The sequence below is a fragment of the Cygnus atratus genome, chromosome 2, assembly GCF_013377495.2.
Source record: "Cygnus atratus isolate AKBS03 ecotype Queensland, Australia chromosome 2, CAtr_DNAZoo_HiC_assembly, whole genome shotgun sequence".
In the NCBI taxonomy this organism is placed as follows: domain Eukaryota; kingdom Metazoa; phylum Chordata; class Aves; order Anseriformes; family Anatidae; genus Cygnus; species Cygnus atratus.
Genome location: NC_066363.1, coordinates 151,499,559 through 151,522,722, shown reverse-complemented (window position 1 = coordinate 151,522,722; position 23,164 = coordinate 151,499,559). Strand labels below are relative to the sequence as shown.

The window sequence follows — 23,164 nt, the reverse complement described above, 5'->3', positions numbered from 1 at the left end:
CTTAAATCTCAACTATGTTTTAATTCAAGCACTTAGCCTAGCTTAAGAACTTGATATTAAAACACCAGCAACAAAACAACCCACCACCACCCCCTCAAAAAAAATTACATTTATGCTATGATATCCCAGCTAAATTGGGATTTAGGCACTTAAATGGAGAAAAATCCATGTAGTTCTAGATCTTTTGATTTTTCTAGCAGTAAATTCTTTGCACAATTAATATAGAAGGTATTTTTAAGTTAGGCAGACCAGATTTTCTCCTGTAGATCCTCCAAGATCTTATTCTCTTCATTGACACTATGTAGTTCGTTGAATCATAGAATTATTAAGGTTGGAAAAGACCTCCAAGATCATTTGGTCCAACCATCACCCTACTACCAATGTCACCCACTAAACCATGTCCCTAAGTACCACGTCCAACCTTTCCTTGAACACCCCAGGGACGGTGACTCCACCAACTCCCTAGGACACCTGTTCCAATGCCTAGTTGATGATGTTGCAAGTATCAGTACCTTTAGGTGAGGCAGTGCCCAGAAGTCCACCATCTCAAGATACCACCACAGAATTTTCCTTCTAGTCTTCTTGATGATTACACAGTCAGCAGAAATTAAACAAGAATGTAAAATCATTAATTACACAAACTGTAAAACAAATCTGCTTGGACAGGTTGACTCATAAGGGACTTCTAGGTGTTTTAATATGACTCATATCCATACAGCTAAAGTGTTTATTCATTGTTAATTAAGGCTCTTCAACTTGATCTTGAGGATGCTAAATTTGAGTCCTAAGGGCTTTAAATTTGAGTTTTGCTGCTCCACTTCTCTCTTTGCAAATGCTCAGGGCTCAGCCAAATAATCTAAGACACAGCTTTCTCTGTAATGTTTTATGCATCACTGTTTCTTGTTACAAAGCTTATACAAGAAAAACTTTTCTTGATATTTCAAATGTCATGTATTTTGCTCTCTTAACCATTGAGCTCAATTGAAATATTACTTTAATCCATGGGAATGTTCCACAAAATCTGATTTTTAATCTAAAGCAAGGAAGCTTTGCCCCATCACATTTGTTCATGACCAAGAATCCTAACTCTGGCTGTCTTGCAAGCCCCAACCTTCTGGAAAATGTCCTAGGCTTCAATTGAAAGGGCAAATGAAAATAAAAAGAACAAGCTCTTCATCTTTATGAAGATTCATTTATGTCCATTTATTCAGATGGTTCTCACATCTTTTTACATGCTGTGCAAATCTTCCTGCATTTAAATGTATTTTATTAATGCCTGTCTATTGTGACAGTTTGTAAAAATAAGATAGTAGAGGAATGTTTAGTCATCAGATGATAATGTTTCATTTTCACAGCTATCACCCAAGCTAAATGGATGTCAGAGATAACACTGAGGGGAACTAAATCTGTAATTGCTCTTATCTATTTAAAATAGTCAGTCATTTTATCTTTATCTTTATTGATATATGAGAAGGGGAAGATCTGTAAGAAGAAAGCAGTCATCAGCATTTTCATTGCCTGTTAGTGAAGTTTAAAAACTGTGTTGGAATGCCAGATGGATGGGATTATGGATGGGATATGTGATAAAATTCAAGATAGGAATATCTACTTGCTGACAGTCAATTATGGAGCACAACTTTAAGACCTAACAGTAAAATGAGGTTAGATTTGTTGAAACAATCTCTTCTTCAAATATATTAAAATGGATGTAAAATAGATAAGAGAAAGAGAACATAAAAGTAATTCTAAAATTAGATAATTTCTAAATATCACATTATGCTCCAGTCAGATATTAGTATGCTTGTTCATTACAATTTTCTATTCTTTCAGTTGAGCTGTTAAAAGAGGAAATATATCGTAAAGCACAATGAGAGGCCAAGGGAAGTTCAGCAGAAAAGTGAGGTAAAGGAGAGGGTGGGGAAACAGGAAAGGAATAGAAAAAACGTTGTTGAGACAACTGAAGGAAATAACTATAAAGAAGAGGAGAGCATACTTCCAAAGTGGAAATTGTAGATGATAGTATGTTAATGTCAAGACTGAGATGATAATATTGAATCTTGGTGTTATGTATTCATTTTAAAGAGCTTTTTAAGCATTTTTATAAGAATGTAGGAAAAAAGCCATGCAAATAATTTGTGAAGCAGAAGTACCTTTAAAATAAAAGAATTACACAGTCTGTCATAGATCTGTTTAGATTAAATTATTATTAATAATAATATTTAATAATAATAATAATATGAATAAGTTATTTGCTAGGGGTTCATTAATATGGGCAGAAAACACTGGATTTAAAGATTGGCAACAATATTATTGAAAGAAGTGGTGGCTTTTCTGTCCCTCAGTGTTTTCAGATCAAAACTTTATTTTTTCTGGAAGAAATACTTCCATTAGACACAAGCTACTGGAACATAAAAGAACAAATACAAGTGGGTAAAATGTACTGTTCTGTGTCACACAGTATATCAGGATGGACAACTGTACCTTCTATTCTTCAGTTTGGGACACAGTGGCAGTGTAGGTGACAAGAACTGCTTCCAGGTTAAAGACTGTTTTCTTCACCACCATCTTCTCAAATGTCTTTATTACTAAAATCCCAAGACTGTGTATGGAGTCCTCAAGGACTCATTCACATAGTATAATGATGGAAATCCAACTATAATATCCACATAATGGTGGAAAATCAAGCAAATTTTTTTGCTGGTATATTTATTTGGTAAGTCAAGGAGTTGCGAGTGGTTTCTTCTCTTGGATTATTTCCCACTAAATTACCAGCTGAAAGAGCAATTATTATGACAGAAAAAATAGTCCCTGCATGCAATGTAGACTAAACTCCAGAAACCATCTATAATAAATTGATAAGTTGTTAACATTAATATAAATTCATGAGAAAAATAAATAAATAAACAAATAAATAAAAGAGAAACTATATTTTAGGTGATCTCAGTGATTGACCTGCTAGGTTTTCAGCTTTTTACACACACACACAAAAAAAATGCTTTTAACTTCATCTGTCGGGTATTAAAATAAAATCATAAAGTGATTGATGGGGGCTAAATAAGTTACTTATGCAACGAAGAAGCCAGGAACTGCTTTCATAATCCATGACTTATTATGTAATTAATCCATTAACGTATTCCTTCCACTGATTCTTTCTTGTATAATATACAAGGCTCAACCTATGTTGGAGCTAGCCCTGATTCACAGAAAACAGAACAATGTTTCTCAAAACCAAAAACTATTGTACACCTTCATTTCTGTATGGTGGTGGAAAGAGGCTTTGCAAGATATTCACAAGTTCTCAGTTCACAAGTTCAGTGCATTTCAGACACAAATCACATCATCACTTTCACGTGTCCATTTCAGCCACTGACAATGAATGAACAGAGCATCAGGACAGTATATCTTTCCCTGCTTTTGCTATTGGGTGCCTATATTAATCAAACTGTGTCATGACCAATAGGCTTGTATACTTCCGAGTCCCCTTTTCTTTGAATGTACTACCAAATACAATCAAAGCTATATTGGCAAGTTATCATAGGAGTGTATATATTTATATAGCTGTTATCACATAATTTTCAAATGACAAAGCAGATTTCTAATAATATTTATAGTCCCTCATGTTTCTTTCCTGCCTTTCAGAGAAGGCAGACATAAAAAAGAGGAATACAGCAGTAGTTTAACTCTGTCCATGTTGCTATAGTATCAGTCTGAGCTCAGAGCAAGTCATTTACATTCATGATAAGTCTGATAATATGAAACTTCTTCAGTTAACAGTTGTTACTGGCACTGGAATCCAGCCCTAATTCCAAGGTAGGCCCACCCTTTTAAACTGTCTTCATGGGATAATATCTACCTTAAATTGTAAATTCAGTGCTTGGAAAGTCCATCTGCAAAGTGTTATATCCTGTGAGTCATAGTACCTTAGCTGTATTCTTTGAACCTTTAGTTTAGTGCACCCTGTTACCTAGCTTTTTTAATGTCTGGTTTGCAAGGATGACACAGCTCTAAGAATCACACCAAAGAGAGCACTCACCTCAGATAACCTACTACTGTCTCATGTCAGTACCAAAAAGCATTTGAGTTCTTTTAGGAAAATGCCACAAATCTGTTAGGTCCAACCAAAATTTTTTCTATGTGATTGAACCTTAGGATCAGAGGACAGTTCAGTTTAGAGAGGACTACAGGAGACTGATTGCTAGTCCCACTTTCTGCTCAAAGCAGGGTCACCTATAACCCTTGTTTAGTTTAGAAAGCACAGTCTTCCTATTCCTGTTAAAAGTGCATTAAGACAGTAATGGCTATGTCTTGACAGATATCACACACTAACTCCTGAACCTGCAGGAGAGCTAGTCGGCCAGGAAGAAAACATGCTGGGGCTGTTTTAAATATCTCAGTTGGTAGACAGAGCCTTGCACAGTTACACTGATTAGCACAGGTGTGGATGTTGTGTCACTGTCTGAACCTGCAAGGCATGAGTCCCAGGACATTCCGTTTTCTGGCAGCGTCAGAAAAGGTTGAAAAGCAGATCTGTGACTTTTTGCTTACCTTCTATATGCAAATAGGAGAGCCTCAGATTAGAAGCACAAATAAATAAATAAATAAATAAATCCATCAATGGATGCTGACCAGACGGAAATGCCAAGATCTAATTAAAATCAATGAATTTTTTATCACCAACTTGACTGAAATGAGATATGGCATGAATAGCATCAAATTCAAATCAAAATTTCAATGTCCTGAATAAGATATCTCATAGCTTGTTAGGTTGCTTTGTAGAGTATCAATAATTCAGCTTCATGTATAGGCCTTTTGAAAATATTTGCAGAAAACCTTTAAAACAGTTGAAGCAAATACTTTTTTTTCTTTTTTCTTTTTTTTTTTTTAATCAGAAACTTAATTTATATTTGAATAAATTTAAGAGTCAGAAGAACTAGAGGATGCGGAACATGAACATATGCAAAGAGAAAAACAGTTATTTCAATATCTATTATGCAGTATTATTTATGAGAAGTTTTTTTCTTTCTTCTGAATAAATGAGAACTAGCTCTACTGAGTAAGATAACCCAACTTTTGTAGTCTTAAAACTTTAATTGTTTTTGTCCTATAGCAGTGTATAAACAAGACTCTACACAGTAAGTGACAGTCTGGCTGTTAGGGAGTTGGATTTGGCTATGGAGACAACTCAGGTGAAGTCCCCTTCTTTATGTAATTCTGAAATGCTTCAATCCACATTAAAAATAACTAACTAACTAAATAAATAAATAAATAAAGTGGCTTTTTACATACTAATCAATCACCTCTCCTTTCAACCACAACTATTTCTTCTTTATTCACATTAAAACCTTACAACAAAAGTTTGCAGAAATATAACATCTCCACAAATGTTCTCAATAGCTCTGTTCTTGGTCTTGCAAATAGCAAAGCAACAGAAGCAGGACCAAACCTCCATCATGGTTTGATTCATGTTCTGGACAGTCTGTTTAAATATATCTCCGACTGCCTGTGGCTCAATTCAATCAGGTCCCTCTATGCAATTAGTTTCCTACCTATCAATGTAAGAGCATACTGCTGTGAACGGCAAGTAAGAGAAGGATGTGACGATAGGGCCCTGCAGGTGCACCAACACCAGAGCAGACAGAAACACACAACAGCCCTCAGTCAAAGGATGCAAGCAGGTGGCCAAATCCCCACTGACCACAGGTGAAGAGCTGAGATCAACTATCACCTCGGCAGCACACATGGAAAAGTTGCTGGGAAGCTGTGAAAGACAACAGATGAGACAAGAGGGGATAGGGCCTCACATAGACAGTGTCATGCAGGAGGCAGCATGGACAGCAGAGCTACGTGAAGCTTTGAACAAATGCAAAAGTCCTGTGTGGCTGATTGAAGTTTTCTCAGGATATCATTCCATTTTTTATGAAAAAAAGGAAATGTTAAAATCCAGCAACTATTAGTGAACATTCAGGAAACAGAGGGATGTATTACTCAGTTGCACCATTGTTTATACCAGGCCTCTCTAATGAGACGTGTGCATTAATTCCCATACAATGTACAGATATAGGGATATAATTTACAGTATTTAAAATAAATGACATTATTTACTAATAATTAAGTACTATCGTATTTAAAATTTAACAGTCTAAAAGAGAGTATATATATGTAGAGAAAGAGTATACATATATACACACGCTATTAGCCTATTTTAATAAACTTGAGGTCCTCTTATTGTGTGCATTTTCCATTTAAAATCTTTTTGCTCAATTACTTCTCTGAATCCAATTAGCTTATTATTTCAAGATAGAGAAATCAGACATAAAATGAGAAATAATTATTTTGGCTTGAACCAAAAAAAAAGGCAGACTGTGGAAACTATTGCGTGGGGAATTGTGTGATAATACCTCTGAGAGTTATGAGTGTTAGTTTAGGTGTTTTTGTAGTATATCTATAAAAAATTCTCCACAACACATTAAAAATTGCAGTGTTCTTAATTCTCTTAATTGTTCTCATAATACTTAAGGCACTTCTTCAACATGGAAGATTTGTTTTCAAGTCCTGTCTTCCAGAGTTAGGTGATTGTGTTAAATTTTCATATTTCAAGCCTTCTTGATTGCAAAACAAAGAAATATGTAGATGAAAACTATACACACAGACTATCTAAACATGGATAAATTCCTTCCCAAAGCTTCTCCTTTTTATTAGCTTGTAATTAACTTTGTGTAAATCTGTTTCTTTAAATACCTGAAATATGTTAGCTTCCTGATATGATGAAAAGGTCTTCTCTAGTACACAAGTAACTGCATTGGGACATGCTTTTCTCCAAGGTTTTGGATTATGCAGGAAAGGGAAATAAAGATTAATTGTTTATTTTCAATTCCTCACATTTTTGTGTGACTGATTTCTCTCCATTTTGAAACTGTTATTTCATTATTTGTTTCACACACTGAATTGGTCCCCCTGTTGCAATAACAAAAGGCCAAGTATTGAATTCAGTAAGCAATTTTCTCCTGTAGAGAGGGTCTGTCAAGGTCATGACTGAGGCATCTGAAGCAATGGTAGTTAGCTCCAGAGTTATGAAACAGAGCTGTTTATTCTTTATCTTCTCTATTGTGTGACCTTGCTGCCCTTCTTTTGACTTCAGTGACTGGGACTCTTTACAGAGAAATAGCTGTCTTGTTTGTAGACCAACAGTAACACGCTTTTCCGAACCTGAGCAAGCTATTCAAATATTAATGAACACTAGCTCTAACAGTATTTTCTGTGCAAATAATTGTTGTCACTCAGGTAGGACTGGAAAATCTTTCTCTTTGTCACCCCAATGGATCAATCATCTTAGTTGTGAGTTTCTTATGGTGATGTGCTGGACTATCCCAACACAGACTTGGAAAAAAGCAGTCCTAGGTTTAAGATACTTTTAAAGTGACTGTAGCTGTGAATATGTGTTTTCTTGTATCAGAAAAGGAAGATATTGTTTTAAAACAATGAAATTCCCCTTATAGCCCACAGATATATTAACTGAAAACTGTGTTGGGACAAAGTCCCTCTTCTGAGGCTGTTGACAAATGTTTCTGTGTTTCTATTTTTGAGCAGTGAAATGGTCTTTACCATCACATTGAATGGAAACAACTTATTTTCCAATCATATCATTATCATAACAAAGCAAATAATATTCTGGCCAAATCTACTGCAAATAATTCACCTTTGGACAAAGAGTAACTCTAGAAAGTTTTAGTCCAAAAAATAAATAAATAAATAAATAAATAAATCAAATTTTGAAGATTATTCAAAAATAGAATAGAATATAAAAGTATATACACATTTGATTATAGTAGGTTTTTTTCATGTTGTTGATTGCTCTTTTATAATTCTAAGCTAATGGACTCAATGAGTTCAACAAATCCTTTCATTCAGACATGTTTTTCTCTCCCTATCTTTCCCTTTCTGTCTGATAGGAGTAATATGTGTGCCACTGAACCATGCATACAATTAAGCACTTAATGATAATCCGGCTTTTACAGTCATTTTATCACTACCTGTACTTGCCTACCTAAAAAAATAGCTCTTCATTTTGCAGACTAAGTGGTTGTTTATACCAAATTGATATTGTATTTTACATTGTATTTTTTTCTAAAAGATGTGAAAAATGTGGCATATACTTTCATGAGTCTGGTTTTTGTTTGTTTGTTTGTTTTTGTTTTGTTTAACAGATACGTTAGGTCAAGAACGAAGCATGACATTGACATGAGAATAGGGATACATTCAGGATCAGTTCTGTGTGGAGTGCTGGGCCTGCGAAAGTGGCAGTTTGATGTCTGGTCATGGGATGTGGATATTGCAAACAAACTTGAGTCTGGTGGAATTCCTGGGTAAGGCAACATGTATTTCCCACAGTCAGAAAACATTGTCAACACCGTACACTATTCACATTTCCAACAGATTAAGTGTCTTTCCATTATTCCATCAACTATGACTTCTTGGGTTTCTTTGTTTATTTTTTATTTTATTTTATTTCTATTTTGTGATTGGCAAGGATTTGTGAAGAAGAAACAATGTAGAAATGGTCCACTTGCAGGAGTTTTGGCAAAGACAAAAATATTTTTTTTTCCTTTTTCAGCTAAGATTTCATGACGATGGTCAATGGTTGTATTCAGATGATCTGGTACACAGGGATAGCTCAAATTTCCCAGTTAGGTGTTGACCCTTCCTGAGTTTCTCCAAGCTTCATTCTGCTGCTGTGAGGCACAGTAATGTAATTTACTTTATTTCGTAATGCACAAAGTATGGGAAGAGTTATGTCTTCATAGGTTGATATGGCTAATAGCAAGGAGTTATGGATAGCAGGCTCATAGAATCATAGAATACCCCAAGTTGGAAGGGACCCAGAAGGATCACCGAGTCTAACCTCTGGCTCCACACAGGACCGCCAAAAAATCAGAGCAAGTTGCAGTCTATTGGAGCAAAGTAATTTCCACTCTTGCATATCCATTTGCTAACAGAATAAAACCTGTACGTGACAGCAGTTCACTAAGTCTCTCAAAGCAGTGATTTACATCAGACTGAAGTCTGATTTCCTGGTGCACAGAGTAGATTTCCTAGAGCAGTTAAGGTCACTTCAGCCTCTCCTTACTTCTCCCACTATAAGACTGAACAATGTTATTTAAGAAACATTCTTCTGCCAGGTTCCCATCTTCTAATTTTCTTCTCCTGGTACATCTAGGTATTAATCTTTTGTATTGAATTGTCATAAAACTTAGCTAATAATTAATATTCCAGGATGCATCATTGACAGGTATTATTTAAAGCTTTAGGCCTGATATGTTTTCAACAGTAGGATAGATGATACTTTTTGGCTTCGGTGCTCAGTTTCACAATTTGCTGTATTTGTATGAAATTAGGGGACTCTCCATTATATATTTTATTTTATTTTATTTTATTTTGTTATTTTATTTTATTTATTTTTATTTTATTTTATTTTATTTTATTTTGTTTTATTTTTAAGTAAGTTGTAGAAAAGGTGAAACCCAAAGTATTTTTAATCTAGCAACTCTTTATTAGTATTTGGTCCACTTAAGAGTATTACATCAATAGCCAGTTCCATACTCCAGTTAAAGCTGTTATCATTTCCATTATAAAATCCATATTTCAGGACTTTATAATACAATCTTCTGAAATTATATTAGGTTGAAACTCACTACACAGATAGTCACCCTGGCAACTAATGTATCATTTTCTTTTTCACCCCTCCCCCCCCCCCTTTTTTTTTAATTAGTAGTTTACTTCAATCGATTTAGCCTATTGTAAGAGATAGGAAATGCATTATCTTTCTAAGATATATAATCTGTTTTTAAAGTCCAGGGCAAAATTTGCTTATATTTGAGAAAGAGTATTCTTTTTCTTTTTTTTTTCTTTTTCTTTTTTTTTCTGTCGGTTTTACTGAGATTTGATTACAAGTGTACTAATCTCTGTGAACATCATAACAGCATGACTTCAGATAGTGAAAGTTGTACAGGACCTACATTGACTTCAGTGAGAAGCTGAAACAAGTTAAAAAATGGCTAAGCTACAATTTTTTGATCTTTTAATTGTAGACTGGTGTTTAATATTCCACATAGGCCCAGTTTGTGCCAGGTTCTGATACTCCTGGGTTTTTCACTATGATTAAAGACAATCAGCAATTGATTCTTCTGGCAATACCTGCACCTTATACAGGTGTTCACAACCCTTTCAATCCAGTAATATTTTGTTCTTATAGTAGTATAGAGGCATTCTTTTTAGTTCCAGAAAAAAAAGTTCCCAGGGGATGTACTAGGACCATTTCCTTCAGTCAAGCCAACCAATTTGCAGTGTCTGAGAAAAATACCTCAGCACATGCCACCAAGAAATGATGAATTTTAGCTAACTCTGAATTTTAGAAATCTGTCTGCAAGCCTGACTTTCAAAAAGTGCTATGAATCCAAAGTTTAAAAACTGAGACAGTTTTAAAGTAAAGAGACAGTACATTTATTTTTCAGTTAGCTAAATATCTAATGAATATCTCCTCATGTTGCATTTATGATGTTGTTTTGTAAAGTATTGCATGGCTAACCATGCAATATAATATAATAACTGTGCAAACCATGTGTTTCAGAGGTGTCTTCAATTTATCCAACATATAGGTGGTTGAAGATTTCTTAAAACTAGAAATAAGAAACTTTTTTTTTTTTTTTAATTTACCTTATTTCTGTCCTTCTCAAGTAATCATAACTATGATGAAGAAAATCAACACCAAACACCTCCTGATTTCGTTTTAAGACATTCAAAGACCTATTACATTTTTGCAAAATTTCAGCTGTTCATATGTCATCTCTTGGATTCATTAGATCCACTTTTCCAAAAGCTTTTAACTCACCACTTAGTCTTACCAGAAATTATCACCTCACCTGTCTAGTACATGATCAGTTTGCATAATTATTCCCTAATTCACTTCAGATACAATGACTGCTAATTTAAATAGTCTAAGCTACCTCAGCTAACTGAAGAAAATTAAAGCACTTTCACACAAGCTGCTCTAATATATAACATTTATTTTCCTCTGACCATCTACACGAAGTGGTAATTTTGATTTATTTTGAATAACATTTCACTCAGGAAGATCTCTTATTAAACTATTACTGTGAACAAAGGCATCAGATATTAATATCAAATTGTTTTTCCTGTGACAAGATTTTGTGCATTCATGAGATCATATTGATGAGAATGTGCTCTGACAGTATTTATCCCCAAATCATCGTTTGTTGAATACATTATTTCATTTTCTTTATAGAAATCACCATAAACAACTCTAACACTTTTATTTATCTATCATATAAAAATGGTGCAGAGTCCATAAAACTCCTTGTTACCTATTTATACTAGAGCACAATCAGTATTTGCTACTACTTATTTCACTTATACAGGAGAATCCACATCTCCAAGGCCACTCTGGACTGCCTCAATGGGGATTATAAAGTTGAAGAAGGGCATGGCAAAGAACGCAATGAATTCTTGAGAAAACATAACATTGAGACGTATTTAATTAAACAGCCTGAGGAGAGTCTGTTGGCTTTGCCTGAAGATATTGTGAAAGAGGCTGTCAGCTCCTCCGACAGGAGAAACAGTGGGGCAACATTTACCGAAGGATCATGGAGCCCTGAACTTCCATTTGATAACATAGTGGGAAAACAGAACGTAAGTCAAACTTCCTTTAGTATCATTGAGTATGAATGCGTGCTTGAGTGCATTTAAATAATGGAAGCCTCAGAGAAAACAAATTCATCTTTAACCTTTTCTCTAACATATACTGTAAGAGCAGATGATTAAACAAATTGTTTCAGGGCAGAAATATGCGTAAATTGGGGAAATTCCAGGAGCACAGGTATTTTCTTTCTTCTCCTTTTTTTTTTCTTTTTTCTCCAACTTAAATGTAATACTATACAACTTAGTTTTAATTGAACCAGTCCTTAAAGAAGTAAATTAAAAGTTAATCTAATTTAACCAGACTAGCTGGGACATTCTAGTCAAAGCATGAATCTCACTGCACAGCTTCATTGTACTGCCATGAAAGTAAAAGGATATGTGTGTGGACGTTCTGACAGAGGAAAAAACATAGTGTAAGTTATTGATATGTAATGGAAAGAAAACAGATCTACCTAAAAAAAATAAATAAATAAAAAAATAAAAATAAAAAAGCACCTTGTTAAAGCATTTTGTCCTTTTTTCCTTTCCTTTCCTTTCCTTTCCTTTCCTTTCCTTTCCTTTCCTTTCCTTTCCTTTCCTTTCCTTTCCTTTCCTTTCCTTTCCTTTCCTTTCCTTTCCTTTCCTTTCCTTTCCTCTCCTCTCCTCTCCTCTCCTCTCCTCTCCTCTCCTCTCCTCTCCTCTCCTCTCCTCTCCTCTCCTCTCCTCTCCTCTCCTTAAAAAAAAATAAAAAAAATTGAAAGGCTAATTCTAAGACATAAATAAGGTTCAATAGCAAGTGAGTTAGAGCCTAAAGTCATGACTAGTTTGACAGAAATATGAAACAATGAAAACTGTTCCCAATCAGACCTTTTCCAAAAGCATTACAACACTAACTGCTAGCACCTTAGGAACCAGCAATTCTTATACAGTCACAGAAATTACTTGTGAAGTCTGCTTACTTAAAGGAGTTGAAGCTGGAAAGGTTAAAATGCCCTCAGACACCTCTGTTTTCACTGCATTTGAAAGATTGATGAGTCTTTATGAAACAAGGTCGACTACGTTTACATTATATTTTTTCTGAGTGATCTGTAATGACATGATATATCCTTTCTTCTGCTGCACATCCTTAGTCCTACTTGTCTTCACAGTCTGTTGAACTTCAAGCACTGTGTGCAGGTCTTTCTGTCAACTGTCTTCTGCTTCTTGCAAATCTGGTCTGAAGTGAGAAGCCTTCACAATCAATCAGTCCATGGTGGTGTCTTCATCTCTTCAAAGTGAATTGAAGTTTTCTGTGATATAAAACACCTGCTTTATTTATGTTCTGTACATCCATGTATCTGTATGTACACTGCCTTTTAGTATTCTCTGTATTTTGTTGAGCTCCCTCTAGTTTCTCATTTCATTAGGAACAGAGGTATGAATGCATGCTGCTGTACCTACCTTCTGATGTCTCTCTTTCTCCTTTCACTTTAAGACATTACCATTTCTGTAGTCAAAAAAAATCTATGTAGAATAGGCTATCATTTCACTGTTATTTTTTTCAGTTAAATCTGACCCTGATACTAAAAAAAAAGATAAATAAAATAGAGGGTTATTTTTTCTATTCTACTATTGAAAAAACTCTCACCTAATGAACTAGTAAAAAGTTGATGGAAATCATTGAAATAAGCATAGCTAAACTGTTGTCTTACAAAGATGTTTGTCTTATGGCAACAAATGATCCATATCTAGAATTGTTTTTCACTTTTTTTTTAAGAATAGAATAGAATAGAATAGAACAGAACAGAACAGAACAGAACAGAACTGATTTTGTACTGGAAGCAACTAGAATTTTATATTACGCAGTTTTACAATAAGCTTTTGGGTGAACATTAGCTTTAAAAAATCTACTATTTCAGGTGTGACTATATTATGTAATTTTTAATTTTAAAGTTGAGAGAATAGTCATTACTGCTCACAAATAATGTATTTCAGCTCAAAAATCAGATAAATTTAAATCATACTAGGATATAGTAGCTTTTTTTCAGAGGCATGTCAGCCTTGGACAAGACAACGGTTTAATAACTGTAATTATGCAGCCTAAAAGGCACTGATAGCAACAGATGTTGAGAATCCAAGTAGCAGCAACCTAACAATGTCACTCAATACATTTGAATATTTGCCAATAACACTTAAAAGATTTCATTACCTCACATAAGTTATTACAAAATTTGAGTAACTCTATTCACGTTTAGCTTACTTTTAGCTGTAGTTATGTTGAGAAGTATATGAAATGGCAGACTGTCTGGTGAGCTCTCTTGCCCAAACTCAAATTCACTGTCATGCATATTCTTTACCCCAGCCTCACTTAGTATGAGGCAACCTGAGGGCAGCCTAAGTCAGTGAATTGAAAGTGTCTTGATATGAGTGAGGAACAGAATAACCACTCTTTATTTACACATTCATAGACATTTAACAAAAGATGTAAGGATCTACAGTGCTGTCACAACCACGTGCCTTAGCTGTGGTTGTGAGGTAAGCCAAGGATGCAAGTGTCTGCTTGGAAATTCAGACCATGGCTGATATGGAAGGAGCTTTCTGTTTTTGAAATAGGTGTCTGGGTTTCTTTTCTAAAGCAGGGAAAGCCAGACAGCAGTTATTTTATGTTAAGAGAACAGAGCTGGATTTCTTCTTTGGGCCTTCCAGAGGGCCTTTCAAAATATGGTGATTAGATGTGGTATTAGAGGCACCTAATGGGGCTGTAATGATGTGAATTAGATAAAAGTAAATTAAAATGTCTGTGTTTTAGTAAGCATATCTTAGTAATGGCTGCAATGACAGCAGTTATAAAAATAAAAAAAAATAATAAAAAAATGAAGGAAGGAAGGAAGGAAGGAAGGAAGGAAGAAAGAAGGAAAGAAGGAAAAAGAAAGAGAAAGAAAGAAAGAGGGAGAGAGAAAGAAAGAAGGAAAGAAGGAAAGAAGGAAAGAAGGAAAGAAGGAAAGAAAGAAAGAAAGAAAGAAAGAAAGAAAGACATAAAAAAAAAAAACAGCAATAAAGAAAACAAAAACATAATGAATTCCAAGACAGCGAAGTATAAACAGGATAGAATTCAGTTCAAAACCAAAGCACCTCCATTTTTGTCTACTGACTGTCTCAGGTATCAATATCCCACAGAGCTCAGTTCCTAACTGTAAAGGTCTACTGCTCTTCGAGGTACTCCAGGATGCCATCCACATGCATGGATGTGATACAAGGGATTTATAAAAGACGTGATCATCTGGACTATCTGATAAAACCAGGCAAGAGACTGTGATGTCTCGTATACTGCTAATCGCCCAAGCTGAAACAATTGAATGTCCCAACTAGTGCATTATCTGAACAGTTCACTAGGCTTCACCATGTGGAGTAAGATCTTCATACAGCTTCTTAACTGTGGCTATCTATTGCAGTTTGAGATACCCTAGCACACTTCAGCTGGTTCCCACCCAGACCAACAGTGTGTGGGATTTCAGTAGGTCCTGCGTCAAATCTCCTAGCTCTAGATTGCTTTCCAGGATAACCTAGGACATCTCAGATGACAATTCAATTACTGCACTTGATTGGGCAACTGAACGTATCCAGGGTATGTACTGTTACTAATAGATGCTTAGACACCAAACACCTAGGCATCTTCACTTAAATGTCTTCCTCCTGAACCAAATCCTACCTGCTCCCGCCCCCCCCCCCCCCCCCCCCATCTATCTAAACATGTGAGCTTGTATTTCCCCATTTACCTCTAAGATCTGGTGTTTGATATATGATGATGATGATGATGATGATGATGATGATGATGATAATAATAATAATAATAATAATAATAATAATAATAAAAATAATAATAATGTAAAGCTTACCTAGAGTTTTATAAATATCACTGGTTATAAATTTCCCTTCTTTCTCAAGTCAGGATGATTGGATTTATTAAATAACAGCTTCATGGGAAGGAGGAAAAAACTAATCCTAGCTACCTTTTTTATTTTTTTGTAAAATATTTCTAAATAGGATGGATTAGTAGGGTGGATTTCTCTATTTCTTTGTTTGCTTTTAATTCATTCTATTGTTTATACTCAGATTCAAGTTTGGTGGGGGGTTTGCCTAAAAGAACTCTGTACATGTTTTGTACAACGAATGGTTATCATCAGCATCAGGAAAGCTCAAAAGACTATTGTAGGATTCACAACTATTATTCACACAGCTGTTCATAAAAGTGTAGAAGAGGTAGCAAGGAGAACCAATATTTCTTTACCTAGGGAAAGCACAGTCTTAAAAATACAGAATGAAGACGGGGCTGCAGAGACAAAGTATGGTTAGAAGATATTCTTGGCCAATAATTTGCATGATATTTTGCTTTATTGTTATTGCTAATTACTGGGAAGCATTTGTCTTAAGTGCGTGTATGGGTATAAGGGAGATGTTCTACTAAACTCAAATATGAATTTTCTTGTTTTCCTCTGAAAATAAATACAACTTCAGAGTCAATTTTGCACCAGTACTATTGACTGTTGCCATGCTCTTGACATTACGGCATGTTCATCTGCTACAAATTGTAAACCAGTTCATACATTCAGCAAGAAAACTGTTCTTCATATTAATCAAATTTTAAAAGATAATTTGAAGAAAAAATAGTCACTTAACAGAATGAATTGAGAACATCCACTTAATGTAAATAAAACACAGTACCCAACTAAAACATTAGGGACCTTCTCCACCCTCATTTCCAATGCAGATATAGTAATATGAGTTCTCAGAAATTAATGCACACAACAGCATTTGATATGATCCTGTCCTTTAACGGTGACTTCAGATCCTCTTTTGAGATTTCATCCCCAGAAACTGATAATAACTTTCCTGCAATACCCAGTTTAAAAGAGATAGGAATAGCTAAATTAAGAAGTGCTTTAATGTGTAGCAATACAGTATTGACTCAATGGATTGTTTCCCTGGGTTTTGGCTCTAATCTTGGAGCTATCAAATTAATTATCAACTTAATTAAGATATGGTTTGAGGCATATCTGAAATATTATTATAAAAAGAGAAACTTTAGTATCAGTTTCCTTGATTTTTTTTCCCAAAATGTTGATGATACTGTTTTTCTGGAGGGATGATGGGGAAACTGGAGTAGAGAGACTTGCCAAACATTCATGATTGAAGCCTTTTGTCTACTAAAGCAAGCAAGAAGATCGCTTTTCACTTCAATAGGCAGATGATTTCAGTCGTAATATCCTTTTCTGCCTATATATTGGACTCTTAATTACATCTTTAAAGAATGAAATATGAGAAAACTAGACATTATCCATGACTATGGAGTCCCTGGACTTTATTTTAGGACTGCAAAGAAAGTTGTAAATTAGTGTTTGACAGCAAGTACCTGAGACCCTTATCTGTGTTTTAATGTGATCTCCAAGTTTCATTAAAAGTTAACTGCTGACTATACTTTAAGAATGAGGGAAACCTCCTTATCTCATTATCTATACATAATCCTGTGATCCAAAAGAATTGGCTTTCCAGAGAAATGCAGCGATAAATCCATCCCAACTTCCTTTTCACAACGACTTGTAAGAAATAGTGAGGATCTTTTCCAGCAAGGAGCTATAGGATAAATTTCCTAAAGCAAAAGTATATTGTTTTTCCATAATTTGTATTTTATGCTGTGATGTATGAAGGTTTATATCCTTTCCATTCATTAACATGTCTTAACACTTGGGAATATCACAGGTAGTAGAGATTATTTTCCTATTCAGCCTGCACCTTCCCTGTAGTTTGTGTCACAAAATGGTACCATAAAACTGGATTGAGTTATTTTTATGAAAGCAAACTCTACTTCTTTCCTGAAGGTGAAACATCCTTTGTACTACCTCCACTAACTTTCATTTGCAAAGCCGTGCAAGGGACTTTTTTTTTTTTTTTTTGATATGTCAATGAAATATCAAAGGAATAAAGCAATTTAGATAATATATATATATTTTTTAAATAATCTGAATTACAGTTACATTAAATCATATAGCCTAACTGTAATCCTGACTGGCTAAAATATACCAGTAGTGAAGAAGAACATATTATCTGAAAAGCCATGCTGAAGTAACCATAAATGCACCTTCTTCAGTCCTGCCCAATTGATCTGTTCCTTAACTACACACATCCAGTAACTTTAAGACCAAGAAAAACATTGTTACTCCTGTTTTGTTTGTGTCTTCTGTTTCTGTAGCTTCCATTCTAAGTTGTGAAAACACACCATTGAGTTCAATACTCTGTTGTGATTTTGGTGTGTACTCCCCTTATGCATGCTCTAATGATTGTGTGTCAGAATCTGGAAAGGAGATTGTATTCCTAATATTCAGTACAACAGCAAACCTCGTAGTCTGTTTAAACCAGACATTAAAGTACTCCCCTTAATCTACTGTACGTGTTTAGTGGAACAGACATATTATTTTACAATTCTGTAGATTTCATCAAATGAATTGCATGGAATGCTGTAATGGTTTGCAATGCAACATGATCTAAAACATTGCATTTTAACACAAGGGGACCAGCAGGTTTATTCTGTTTGCATGTGCTTTCCCCTAGACTCTGGCTGCCCTAACAAGAAATTCAATAAATCTGCTTCCAAACCATCTTGCACAAGCTTTGCATGTCCAGTCTGGGCCTGAGGAAATTAACAAGCGAATAGAGCACACCATCGACTTACGGAGTGGCGATAAATTGAGAAGAGAGCATATCAAGCCTTTTTCACTGATGTTTAAAGACTCCAGCCTGGAGCACAAGGTAGCTGGGTCTTGGTAGCTGAATTATTTGCTACGCAAATTGTAATAAATGTCCACTGAAATAGAGAAGCTCTAGGTTCTAGCTTGCATTGTTTCTTTTCTGGTTTTGTTCTTCTTTTTCATTTTGTTTCAGTTTTCAGAAGATGGGACTGAACTAGAGGTCATAATGGACACTGTCATGATGCGGGTGTTACAGTGCTGCAGTGATTATATTTCGTTGCTGGAAAATGCCTACATTGAGCAAACTCTTCTTCTGAAAACAACAAAAGCTACTTTGCGGGTTTCATTTGCTGTCTAGTACAAGCAGTTTTCTGTCATATGACAGGTTGCTTTGGCACAAATGGTGACTAAGCATATTAATATACTGACACTTCTATTCAAAATATATATCTATATTTATATAGATATGTGCCTTTCATTTACTAATAGAATCCATCTGGTCTCCTCTAGTCAGTCCCTGTTTATTTCAAGTCAAAATTAATGTCAACTCTTTGTTTTAAACACCCCTTTTTAACATCTGTTTTTAAGAGGTAAATGTTTTTTTTGCTTCTCAGCAGCAATATGGTCTCACTAATTTCTATTTCAGCCCACATCCATATATAAGCTTTAAGTTAAAAAGAGAAAGGCAATGGGAGAACTTTACTTGCAAGCTGAGTGGGAGAGGTGTTGCATAGATCTCAAATGATTTCATTGACTTGCATGCTATTGAAAGGCAGCAACAGCAGGCCTATGATATAATGTGCATTTGACTGAAAAGAAAAACAAAAAGTAGTTGCTAGTATGAAGGCTTACATCACCATCACTTTTCCACTGGAAAACAGACTGTTTTGCTTGACTTATAGGAGACTAGTCTTCAGGTGGTATTAATGGTGAGAGCTTCGTGAAAACTGCTGGAAAAGAAAAAATCTGCTTGAAGTGTATCAAAGTCCTTATTTTAAAAGCAAGCCTATAGAAGGAAAAATAATTGTTTGCTTAAAAAAGGGAAAGATTCAATTTCCCCATGAAGATATTTAAGATACTGAGACACAAGGTAAAATCCCAAAAGATGCTACTGCTGCAAAAGAATGCAGTTATTATGCAAAGCTGTCAGGAACCCAGATCTCAACAATAGCTAAAGAAAGGGCTGTGCGTGAAAACACACCTCTCTTAGCAGGACAAAAGCAGTCAATGAAGAAAGTTTCCCCACTTGTCTTGTGAGACTGTACCAGAAAAGAAGCCAAAATTGTCAGGGACATAAATCTTGGTAAGAGGAATAATATGACTCTGTGGTATAGTGGTTGGAAGCTTGGTGGGGTTCTCCGGATCACATGCTCTGGTCCAAGACCTGTTTGTGAATGCTATATGAAAAAGACATTAACACTAGTATTAGGCTTTGGAGCAGGAAGTTAAATTCAGGATTTCTGATATCCTGTTAATTAGCATTTAAAGATCTAAAAGTCATGAGCAATCTTTAATCTTTTAAAGACCCAAGGTAAAAAGATAAGATGGAAAAGTCTGGATATAACAGCAATAATCAAGGTGGGGGATGGTGTATTAGAATTTTTTGTATGTGTAAAAGAAGAAACAGCCTGGTCACAAACAACTTGCAGAGTAAAGCAGACTACTGAATTAAGAACCTCACCTTACATTGCTATTTAATAAAAACAAGTCCTGAACATAGGCTGGAGCAAATGGACACTGCCCAGAATCAGGTCCTATGTTCAGAATCCTAACTCGCTCGTGATTTTAGACTTCATAATTAACATCCTTATGGAAAATCTAGGCAGTCAGGTCAGAATTTCATTAAAATGCAATTTAGGCAAGGGGGGTAGGATGAGCAAAACCATGCCCTAATCTATGACATTTCATAGGTCAGATTTTAAATATTAATAAAGTGTTTAATTACTTCTGTATATCAAAAAGTCTATTAGAAAGCCAACATTTTTATCCGTTTTGATACATTTTCTTCTCAGTGTAACATTTCCAACGCCACCCTATGTTAACAGACTTGGAAAGTAGTTCTTTCATTTAATATTTCCTTTCATTCAATATTTCCTTAGGTATTTCCTATTTTTTTTTCTGGCCTCTGAATTGGGCTGATTTTTTTTAGCACTGCACAGAAATAAGTGTTGTTTTTATTTTTTAAATGTCAACACTGTTTTAGTTGCTCTAGTTCACCCACCTCCAATAGTTAGATAGTTGCCAGCCAGCAAACTTCTTGCTTGTGTTGAGTGTGCAAAGACACCATGAGTGTGTTCAGAGAAAGTTGAGGATTGCATCAGGATGTAAAGGGATGATGTGGGTTAAGGAAAGATGAATTGCAATGTACTCTTCATTATAGGCAGGTATCTGTAACAGGCACCTGCCTATAACAGGGGACGATGTGGAAAATGTCATTCCCTTTCTTCCTTGTTAGCCCGTACAGTAGTTACAGGTTGTCCTGATGGCCTTAGTGTTAAACTATAGAATACAAACAATCATGAAAAAAACAATAGGGGAAATGTTTTCCTACAGAAGGTAGCTATTTACTCCATGTTGTCTTATGTTACTATTGCTATCAGTTTCTCCCTTTCTCCTCTTGCCCATTCAGGAAGCAAAACAAGCTCAGATTAGAAGCCCCCCTCTGTTCTCTCTGTTAGAAAGAACCTATGAAAGGTTCTCTCTAACCTTTCAGTCTGGAATTATGCTTTCTTCTAGTCATTAACATTTTGCAACTGCTTACCATGACCTTCTACATCAGCCTCATGAGGTGTACCCTGCAGTGTTGCTGAGCAAAGAGAGAGTATAAGTCTGTTGGTCTCCCATCTCACACTGCCATTTCCATTTGCTGCCAGTCACCTTCAGCTCAGCACAGAAGCAGCTGTAAGTCAGACATAATTCTGAAATAAACGAACTTCTCTTATGTAAAATATTGCACCCTTACATTTAGACATCACACTTTTGGGCAGCACTTGTATCTGCCTAATACTTATTTCTTTTACCTGCAAATACTTCTCACTGCAGACCTCACAGTTATTCAGTAGGTAGAACAACCGGTACCCATACTGGATCTCCCCACCAAGCATTGTTACATTAATGGTGTTCAGTCAATATTAAGTTAATGTTCTGTGCCTGAAACCACAGAGAAGTGAGTAACCATATGAACAATACTCTATCTTTCTTTCTCCTGCATTTGTAACAGGACTGCTATGCATTGGGATCATAAGCCTTTTTGGGTGGCTTGAATGGATCTCTTTTTCTTATTCTTATTCTTATTCTTATTCTTATTCTTATTCTTATTCTTATTCTTATTCTTATTCTTATTCTTATTCTTTTATTCTTTTATTCTTATTCTCATTGCAAAGCAATTGTAGACAGCAGATTTACACTAGTGTATATATATATATATATATATATATATATTTTTTTTTTTTTTTCTGGAAACAGCATGCCCAGAACTACCATGAGAGCTAGCACAGGTCCCAGTTTGCAACAGTTTAAATCATTTGTATACGACAGCAATTTAAGCCAGTGATACATCTTCCCATTCCTCTCTTATCTCATTGCTTTTATGTCCTTCCTGTTGATAGCATAAATGTAGGTTCCACAGCAAGCTGCAATGATTGCATTAGTGAAGGGGTTATATCCCTCAGGCAATACGCATATTTCCACATGAACTTTGTAAGAATACATTTTTCAGAGGATTTGTGCAATATCCCCACTTGGTATATTTTATAGATTCTTTCCCCAAATGGACTAGTCATTATTAACCTGTATTTTACTCATTAGCACTTGATGGCTCGTTTAGAGACTAATTCACTCTCAATTTTACTAGAGGTAATTTTCACAAATAGGATGTAGACAGATAGAGCAAAAGAGTCATCACTGTAGAGTAATTCTAATGGTAGCATGAAAATACACTAAAGGTTTTCAAACATGTAATCGCTCATGGGGAAAATCTCCTTCTACTTTAGTTGATTTCCACATATTAAAAGATGTCATTAAGACACTCTACCATGATAACAATGACTTGGTAACATCAGTAGCATGTATTTTCAGAGAAGATAAATCATAGAAACGGGGTAAGGAATTTTGCATTCTGGTAGGGTTTTTGCTAAGGAGAGTTTCCAGTGTAAAGATTTGTATAAAGATATCCTAAGCCCTCATGTGTGTTTGTATTGAGATCATAAATAAGACTGGGCTTAGAGGTGGAGTGTCTGTGTATTTTCTGTGAGATGAGCACACTTAAAATATCAAAAGAGCTTTGAATTTCTCAGTACAGGTTATCTTATGTCAAAATTAGACCTAAATATTTGAATTTCTCTGTATAAAAGGTTCAGATGGATGAGAAGTTAAATGACTAGAAAACAAACCTTGCACTTCCTTCATCCCATATCCTTGCAGAAATAAGCCTCACCTCTTTCCTTTGATTCAGAAACTTCCAGTGCAGAGCCAAGAAGCTCTGGAAGAAACACTTGGCAAATTCTGAGCCTGTTTAGCATCTTCTTTTCTGTTATTGATTTACAACAGGGTCCGTGTAGACTCTTTGTTCTTCTCAGAAGTTCATCCATCCCTTTTCCGGCCTTGAGTTTCCATCTTCTTCCGTGCCTGCCCAGCAGAAACTGCAGAAGCTTTTCCAGCAGCACAAACATCCTCGCTCTGAAGGCAAAAACAAAACAAAACAAAAAAACAGTCTCCCCTTTCATCCAAAAGAGGAACAATGAGCATAAAGC

At 35.3% G+C, this 23,164-nt stretch overlaps 1 protein-coding gene across 1 annotated transcript in view; it reads left to right on the top strand.

Moving 5' to 3' along the window:
* Positions 1-23,164, top strand: part of ADCY8 (adenylate cyclase 8) — a 125,025-nt gene that overhangs the window by 62,978 nt on the left and 38,883 nt on the right. Inside the window, exons 6-8 of the mRNA XM_035556245.1 lie at positions 8,205-8,363; positions 11,433-11,703; positions 18,277-18,474. Of these exons, the coding sequence (XP_035412138.1) occupies positions 8,205-8,363; positions 11,433-11,703; positions 18,277-18,474 (628 nt within the window). The remainder of the gene's footprint in view (positions 1-8,204; positions 8,364-11,432; positions 11,704-18,276; positions 18,475-23,164) is intronic.